General features: G+C 34.4%; 1 protein-coding gene across 1 annotated transcript; it reads left to right on the top strand.

Moving 5' to 3' along the window:
- The first annotated feature begins 2,054 nt into the window (after positions 1–2,054).
- LOC107471009 (protein FAR-RED IMPAIRED RESPONSE 1-like) lies at positions 2,055–5,500 on the top strand. Its single transcript, XM_052255702.1, has 8 exons — positions 2,055–2,132; positions 2,317–2,326; positions 2,470–2,559; positions 2,757–3,180; positions 3,317–3,360; positions 3,451–3,720; positions 5,079–5,329; positions 5,417–5,500. Exons 1-8 carry the CDS (start codon positions 2,055–2,057, stop codon positions 5,498–5,500), a joined length of 1,251 nt encoding a protein of 416 aa, XP_052111662.1.
- The last annotated feature ends 3,526 nt before the right edge of the window (positions 5,501–9,026 follow it).

Below are 9,026 nucleotides of genomic sequence, written 5' to 3'. Positions count from 1 at the left end.
AATAATTTATTTAAAATTGATTCAACACAAACGGAGTCTCTAAAAACAAACTTAAAATGCTTCAAACAAACCACCATGCGTTTAGTGTGTTGCCCAGTTTTGGTTACCAAATCTCTTGCATCTTCTTTAGCTACCACATGACCAATGCAATCTAAATAAGACATTGAAAAGATTCTCTAATCACTAACTCTTCACTCAAAATCAAGGTGACCAATAATTAAAGCAACCATAACAACTTAGAATAAAAGCCCCAATACTAACCAATAAGGTGGTTTTGAGCGACAACCGAAGCCATTGGCTCAATTTCTTCATACTTTGTGAATCAAAACAGGTTGAAAAAAATGTGTCAAGGGTGAGTCTAGACATAAACATTTTTATATAAAAACTTAGTTTATATTTGTGAGGTATAGTCCTTGTTGACTTTCCATAGCTTTGCACAATAAAGTTCTTCATGGAATAAATTTCATGCTCGCAGATAACTCTCCTAAATATCACAATGGTGTTCTTTGATACAGTATAATGAATCGGATCACCCTATGAACAAAAGGCAATGACACAAAAACAAAGTAAGAAAAATATAATAAAAACATTAATAAACCCATAGACTTCATCACACTAAAATAATAACGATATCAATACACGATACACTTACCTGTTCATCCTAAAGGATCATCTCGATGCTAAAAGCTTTATCTGGATTCCACTAGCTCAAAACCTCGTACATTCGTACAATGCCAACCACCATAGATCATTCTAGTTTAGACGGATTGATGTCTACCACATGATCAAACCCATAGGTTACACTGTTTGAGACACTAACAGTTGCCTTCTAAAACTATCTTTGCAGTGTATATACGTTCTACATGACCTTATCATACAAACGTTTGTATATATATATAGCACCAGCTTTACACAATGCGGACAAAAAAAGTTGCCATTGAAATGTATTAATAGCGCAGGAAAATTTAAGATATTTTATGCATATCCAAGTTGGCAATCCTGTAAACTACTTATTAACCAATGAAAAAAGAGACGGTTAAGTTTATTGCATATCTAATCTTGGGATTACTGAAAGTAAATTGGTGGCTGAGAAGGAGTAAATTGGTGAGTAACTAAATGCTTCATACTCAGATAATAACTTGGGCAATTACATGTGCAAGCAAGTTTCTATTAGGCTATGTTTGTTATTTAGAATAGGACAAGACAAGACACTGAGAACAAAACACAAATGATAGAGGCACAAAATTTTATGTTCTTGTATTTTATTTGGTGATAAACTAGAACAAATTATAAAAATCTAATTTATTCTTATTTTTTTCATTCAAAAAATTTGAGAAGAAAAATATAATAATAAAAAATATAATTATGAAAAATTAACAAGAATAAGAAAAGAAAAAATAAAAAAATAAGTCGTGTCTCTTGTTAGTGTCTCTATGTCATTTCTGTCAGGATGGACATAAGATATACTAATTCAGTATCCCTGGATACAATGTCTCTGTCCATGTCTCATCTGTCAAATATAATTGTGTTTCTGTATTCCTGTCTTTATAAACAAATGCCTTAAGGAGTTGATAACCACTTGTCAATGTGTTAGCCATCAATTAATCATCATTGGTGTTTTTAATGGTGTGAGATTTTATTCAATGGTGTGGAATTATTCACTTTTCTTTTGTTGGTTAAGTGCTGACCCTAGACTTTCTCTTTTATTACTATTTTGCTATCCTATTTTTATTTCAAAAAATCTCAACATACAAGTCTTTTTACTATACAGGTCTTAGAAGTCCTCCATATCTCTTATCCCTAAAACACGCTTCTCTTTGGACGTATGTTTCACGCGCTTGTTTAATAAATTTTTCAATTAATCAACGTGCAAATATATAACTTTCTTTTTTAAAAGAATTTCGTTTTCTTTTTCAAATTTCTTCTGCGTTTTCTTGCCTTCTTTCTTCGATCTCTTTCGAGCGTTTCTCTGTGTCTTCTCCTTCATGTTTTACTTGCGTTTCTCTTTGCCTTACGTGCTTCAGATGTTTTGTTTCGTTTTGCATTTGAAGATAATGGATGATTCAACTTCAAATTCTCAACTGAACCAGAGCGAAGTAGATTTTGAAATTGAATCTAATGAAGTTCCTGAGGTGTGATTTAGTTTTAGTTAGTAATTGAATCTGAATTTAAATCTGATTAGTAGTTTTTTATTGTGTAGCTAAATAATCTGTGAACCTTGCTTGTGATATTTGCTGTTTGTTCTTTCTTATTTGAGTTGAATCTAATGCACTAGTTTTCCTTAGAATTAAAATAATTTTGTCCATTTTATATCAGACATTTAGGTGTAGATCAGTAATAATTGGGTGCATTTAAGGAAATTTTTTGTGCATTTATAGTTTGTTACGGTTTATTATTTTAGTTGAATTATTTTAGTTTCGTTTTAATATAGTGTATTTTTGAGTTTATTTTTGCATTCCTTTTGTGCAGTTGATGACCAGTTTGTCCCCAAGGTTGGAATGACTTTTAAAATCCTTGACGATGCTGCAAAATTCTACAAGGATTATTCAAAGGTTGCAGGTTTTTCTACAAGAGTTTGGTCCAAAAATAAGAAGGAAAATGAAATTAAGAATCAATTGATTACATATACTAGAGAGGAAAAATGGAAATAAAAAATATCTCCGACCTAGAAGACAAATCCCTCAGCTGGTTTAAATTGTCTTGCAAGAATTTATATACACGTATTGAAGGATGTTGGTATTTGGATCATTTTGAAGGTCGTGTTGCATCATTCACATCCTTACTGTCCAGATCAAACACAGATGCTCAAACAGCACAGGGAACAAGCATGTCCGTGCGTCGTACAATAGAGAATAATGAGGAAGCCAGTATTAGACATAGCAAAACTTTTCAATCATTTGTTGCAGCAGCCGGGGGTCACCGCGAGTTAAATTTTATCGAAAAAGGCGTGAGAAATTACATCACTAGAGAAGTGCGGAATGTTTCGGAACAAGAGGATGTAAAAAAATTCGGGAAATACTTATTAAGAATGAAAGAGAAGAATCAGTATTTCTTTTTCAAGCTCGAACTCGAGGACAATCAGTCCATTAAGCTTGCTTTTTGGGCATATGCAAGGAGTAGAGCTGCTTGTGAGTATTTCAGAGATGTTATTTCATTTGACACCACCTACAATACAAACAAGTAGCATGGTGTTCTGGTTTATGATGTTTTATGAATCTGCTGTAGAGGTGTATATTGGCATTTTTTGGGTGCAAAGGATCATTATTTTGGTGCATTTTGTTGATTATAATTTTGTTTTTGTTGTAATCTGTTTTAGGTATAATATGGTTTGTGGTTCTTTTGTCGAGGTGAATCTCCACGGTCAGTCAACATTTCTTGGATGCGCTTTGATGAAAAATGAAGATATTGAATCATTCAAATGATTATTTCAATGTTGGCTTCATTGCAAAGGAGAAAATGCTCCAAAAGGGATTCTCACCGATCAATGTGCGTCAATGAAAAGGACTATCAAGGCTTATATGCCCACAACAATTCACTGTTGGTTTATTTGGCATATCATGAAGAAGATTCCAAGCAAATTAAACAACTATAAGGGACACATAGAAATCGAACAAGAAATGAGCCATGTAGTTTGGAACTCTCATAGCAAAGATTCATTTGATAGGAATTGGAATGATTTTCTACTGAAATATGGTCTTGTGGACAACAAGTGGCTTTCAGGTAATGTTTTTTAAAATCTACAGCAGAGGTGCAAATTGCATGTTTTTGGGTGCATTGTAGTCTGATTTGAGTGTATTTTGCAGATCTTTATGAAGACCGTCATATATAGGCTCCAATTTATCTAGATCACCACTTCTGGGCTGGGATGAGAAGCACACAAAGGAGCGAGAGCATGCATTCATTTTTTAACAAGTTTATTACCCAGAACAGCTCACTTATTCAATTTGTCAAACAATACAATAATTGCCTTGGAAGCAGGGAGCAAGCAGAGAGAGAATCGAATGCTACAGATTTTTATACGGTGATACCGTGTGCAACAAAATCCTCTATTGAAGCTCAGTTTCAACATGTGTATACTCACCAGAAGTTTAGGGAAGTCCAATCACAATTCAAAGGGAAGGCAAATTGCATCACAAGATTAACAAACTCTGCTCTAGACTATTCAGTATACGAAATTGGAGAATAAGTTTCCAGCTCAATATTCAACAAGTTTGTGGTTACTTACGACTCAGTAGCAGCCCAAGTAAGGATGTCAATGGGGCAGGGCTGGGGTGGGGGATGCCTCCCTGCTCCCCGTCCCCACCCCAGAATTAATCCCTGTCCCTGCCCTGTTCTCCGCCACGGGGGAATAATTGTCTCCATTTTCGTTTTCCGTGTTCCCCACGTTTCCCGCAGGGCCCCATTCCCCATCTCCCTATGTTTAACATTCAAATGAAAATTATAATAAAAAATATAAAAAACCAAAAAAATTACAAAATATTATTACAAACACACAAACATATCTTATCCAAGATTATAAGTCCAGAAATATAACATAGCAAATCATAGTCCATAAAATAAAATCTTGAACAATAAGGTTAGGGTTTTTCAATGAGTGAAATTACTAAAAAACCCCTATATTAGAAATAAAGTAAGGGTTATTAAGTAAGTTCAAAAATTCGGAAAATTATCGGGGATGGGGCAGGGATCCCCGCTCGGGTCCCCGCGCCTGTCTCGGGGGAATTTCGCTCCCCGTCCCCCTTCCCACGGAAAAAATTCTCCACCATTAGGGCCCTATTTGGGGCGGTCCCCGCGGGATCCCCGCCTTCTGAGGATTTTTGACACCCCTGCCCAAGTCAAATGCCAATGCTTATTATTCGAGTCAAGAGGGATATTGTGCCATCACGCACTAAGCATTTTAAGCTTTGAACGAGTAACCCAAGTGTCACTGAGATATATATTGGAACGATGGAGCAAGAAGGTAAAGAGGTGACACACACACATCAAGAGCAGCCACGACGAGCCACTGTTGGAGCCAAGAAGCAAGAGGTTTGACGAATTGGTGTTTTGTTCGCAAAATATTTGCGAATTTGTATCAGAATCGGAGGAGCTAACTGTCATTCTGCACCGTGCGTACGATAACGACATGGTTGAGATGGAAGAACTGAAAGCCAAAAGGAAGGGGACATGTTCGTTATCACACAAAGATGCCAACTTGAAATCCATTAATGAGCTTCAAAGCCCTCTAAGAGTTCGAACAAGAGGACGTCCAAAAAATAGATTAGGTTCAAAGTTGGACAAACAAATTGCAAATGCCTTAAAGAAGAAGAAAACGAAAGCTTTAAACGAGGTAAAAGTGATGTTCTTTAAATATGTGGTGATTGAGTTTAATTTTCTTGTTAATAGGTTTGCTAATATGTGAGTTTATTATTTCCAGTTAAACCTCTTTGATGCTGCATCAGTGGTGCGTCCAAATTCTAGCCAATATCATGGACATGCTATGAATTATCAGTTCAGGTAACCAGTAGTAGGGGATAGTTTTTTGGGTGTATAGTTACAGAATATGGGTGTAAAGCTCAGGTTTTTGGGTGTATTTCGGAATTTTCTTGTGTTTGATATTTTACATTTATATATTTTTTAGATGCTGATGTTTATGTTATAAATTATTGTTTTGTTTAGTTTTTATGATTTAGGGTTTAGGGATTAGGGTTTAGGATTTAGGGTTTTAGGATTTTAGGGTTTAGGATTTAGATTTTAAGGTTTAGGGTTTAGGGGTTTAGGGTTTAGGTTTTAGGGTTTAGGGTTTTAGATTTTAAGGTTTAGAGTTTTAGGGTTTAGTGTTTTAGGGTTTAGGGTTTTAGGTATTTAGGGTATATATTTGGGTTTATACGGGTTATATTTGGGTGCATAATTAGGATTTAGAGTTTAGGGTTTTAGGGTTTAAGGTTTTAGGGTTTAGTGTTTTAGGGTTTAGTGTTTAGGGTTTAGGGTTGTTAGTTTAGGGTTTTAGGGTTTAGGGTTTATGTTTTAGGGTTTATATTTTAGGGTTTAGGGTACATATTTGGGTGTATACGAGTTATATTTGGGTGCATAATTAGGGTTTAGGGTTTAGGGTTTTAGGGTTTAGGGTTTTAGGGTTTAGTGGTTTAGGGTACATATTTGGGTGTATACGGGCTATATTTGGGTGCATAATTAAAGTAATTGGGCGTATTAGTTGGTTTGATGTTATTTTCCTTTATTTTTTATGTACCTGTAATTTACAACTTTTGGATACAGCACAGACAGTTTATTTATGCAAACAAATTTTATAATGCAAATGAATTAAATATTTAGAGAATTTACAAGTGTTCAAACTATTTCAAAACTACATAAAACTGAAGTCAATCACTGTCACTTTCAATATCATAAGAATCTACTTGACAATATGGACTCAACAAAGCTGCAAATGGCTTCGACAATCTCATTGTTTCACTTCCCTTGATCGCTGCATCTCTGTCACGATTAATGTCATGAAAAAGAATTCTGGAAGCAAATGCAACTCTGAAGTGGTCGACCTCCGCCTATAGTTTGAAAGAATATTATTTGAATTAAATCTGTTAATTTAGAAAAGTAATAGAGAGTTATATAGTTTTAAATATAATTACCTGAGCCCAATTGTCCCACTCATACTTCCCCTTTTTAATATTTTGAGGCTCAAAAACTTGGTGCGGAATTTACAACCACAAACTAACCGGCAAGTGCACCGGGTTGTACCAAGTAGTACCTCAAGTGAATGAAAGTCGATCCCACGAGGATTGATGGTGTTTGAGAGTTCAAAAAGCATTAAAAAGGAAACTCAGAATATCAGAAGACAGGCAATAAATAAGTTGGGAATAAAATATAGAGAAAGCATTTAAGGCTTCAGAGTTATCTATTTTCCGGATTGACTTTTCTTATTAATTTATTTTAATCAAGCAAGATTTAATTCTTGGCAAACTATATATGACTAAACCCTGATTCCTTAGACCTTTTTAGTCTCCTCTAAAATTCATCAACCGCCAATTCCTTGGTCAATTAATTCCAATTAGAGGGTAAAGTTAAATTCTAGTTATATGCCACAGAAATCCTAATTACCCAAATATGAGAGAATTATATGTCACGTATCCCGTTAAATCCAGAGAATTAGAAATTTAGGAGAATATGTTTTCAAGCTATTGTTCAAGTAAAGAGCTTTTCTAAGTTATACAAGAACTCAATTAGAAAGAGGGTCATACTTCCGTTCCACCCAATTTCATAAAATAACGAACGAAAAAAATTCTTGAAATATAAATCAGTACATAAATTAAAATAAAAAAGCAACAAAATCAATCCATACAATACACAGAGCTCCTAACCTTAACGGTGGAGGTTTAGTTGCTCATGGAAAAGAGTGAAAACTAGGATTCTTGTAAACTATAAATTTCGAATGAGGTGGAATAATCCCCAGAAGAGAAGTTTCTTTTCTTTTTTATATCTAATCCTAATTAATTTAAAATCTATTTTCTAACACTAAATTAATATCTTTTCCTATTTTAAAATAAAATACAAATTTAATCAAAATTAATTAAACTATGTGTGTAGCCTTTGGAAGAAGATTGTGGACCATTGGTATTATCAGGATCCACGCTGAACTTGAAAATTTCCAAGTTCAGCGTGGAGAAGGCAGCGTGTGCTTTCCTGGGAGTTCTCAATTCCACGCTGAACTTGGCAAGAACAAAGTTCAACATGGAGGATACAGAGGTTTATGGAGGCGAAATGTGCACTATTATATTTCGTTGGAAAGCCCTGAAAGTTAGCTTTCCAATGCCGCTGAAATCATGTCAATTGGACCTCTATAACTCAAGTTATTTCCGTTTGAGTGCAAGGAGGTCAGGATTGACAACATCATTCGCTTTCTTCCTTTTCTGCTACGAAACTCCATCAAAGTAGCATCTATAGTGGCTAAAAGATATTTAAATTTTGATCAAACTCAATAATTTGAATGCAAATTTACTAGGAAAAGATAGAGAAGATGCTCACGCATCAATTATTTCAAGCCATTTCATGACATAAATAGCACAATCATAGATGAAAACAAAAAATAATTTAGCAAAATAAAATAGGACAATAATTAAAAACACAAATTTTTAGAGTGAAAGATATGTACTCTGTTTTTTGGCCTGAAATGTCAATGTAAGGAGGCTCAATTTCACGATATTTTCTCTTGAGAGGTGCCCCAGCATATACCCTAATTCTTGAAATCACATACCCCTAAAAACAAAAAACAAAGCCAAAAATAAGAAGGAATAAGTCTAATAAATGAATACACCCAAAGAATCATAATATACACCTTACATTGAATTGAAATGCACCCAAATTTTAAAACGCAAAAAACATAACCAACTGACAATAAATTTATTTAGCTTTATTCTGTCTTTGGAGGGACACGCCTTGTGATAGGGGTCAAGTATATAAAATTTTTTCTTTCTTACATCAGCCACCCATATCCACCAATGATTTGAATAGCAAACAGGTGCAAAAATCTGAAACATCTCCACATTGAGCAGTGTTTCAGTTTAATTCATAGATAACCAAAGAATTGTGATAAGAAGTTTTAGAAATGAAAACTTACATATGGATGTGATGCTAATTTTTTCCGGTCCGAAAAGGGTATAAACATTGGGTAGTCTTCTACATTAAATGGCTTTTTGGACTTCGGCTGTAAGAATTCACCATTTGGATGATTTCCAATGGCCATGTTCTGCAGCATTTGTGAAACACCAAAAAAATTTTTTTAATGCACCCAAAAGATAACAAAATGCACCCAAATTTTAATACATTACACCTTACCACAATATTAGGTGGGAGACAGTAAATTTCTTTCTGGAATCTTTTAATATTTTGTTCGTTGAGGATCTGGCACATGGCAGTCACAATCTAGAAAAACAAAACAGCCATATTAATTACATCAATCAATATTGTAGTCACATGACATAACATAATCATTAATCTTATTCTAATCTTACGTCAGCTTCAATATATGAAGTAGA

This window comes from Arachis duranensis, chromosome 10, assembly GCF_000817695.3.
Source record: "Arachis duranensis cultivar V14167 chromosome 10, aradu.V14167.gnm2.J7QH, whole genome shotgun sequence".
Lineage (NCBI taxonomy): Eukaryota > Viridiplantae > Streptophyta > Magnoliopsida > Fabales > Fabaceae > Arachis > Arachis duranensis.
The sequence above is the reverse complement of the archived record's forward strand: the minus strand, read 5'-3'. Positions and strand labels throughout refer to the sequence as shown.

What these genes read in the sequence shown, in the direction of transcription:
- LOC107471009 (XM_052255702.1), top strand. Translation starts at nt 2,055, where the DNA reads ATGGATGATTCAACTTCAAATTCTCAACTGAACCAGAGCGAAGTAGAT. An exon ending in TGTCGAGGTGAATCTCCACG is followed by an intron (nt 3,361 to 3,450) that starts GTCAGTCAACAT and finishes TTCATTGCAAAG; the next exon opens with GAGAAAATGCTCCAAAAGGG. An exon ending in GGACAACAAGTGGCTTTCAG is followed by an intron (nt 3,721 to 5,078) that starts GTAATGTTTTTT and finishes AATTTGTATCAG; the next exon opens with AATCGGAGGAGCTAACTGTC.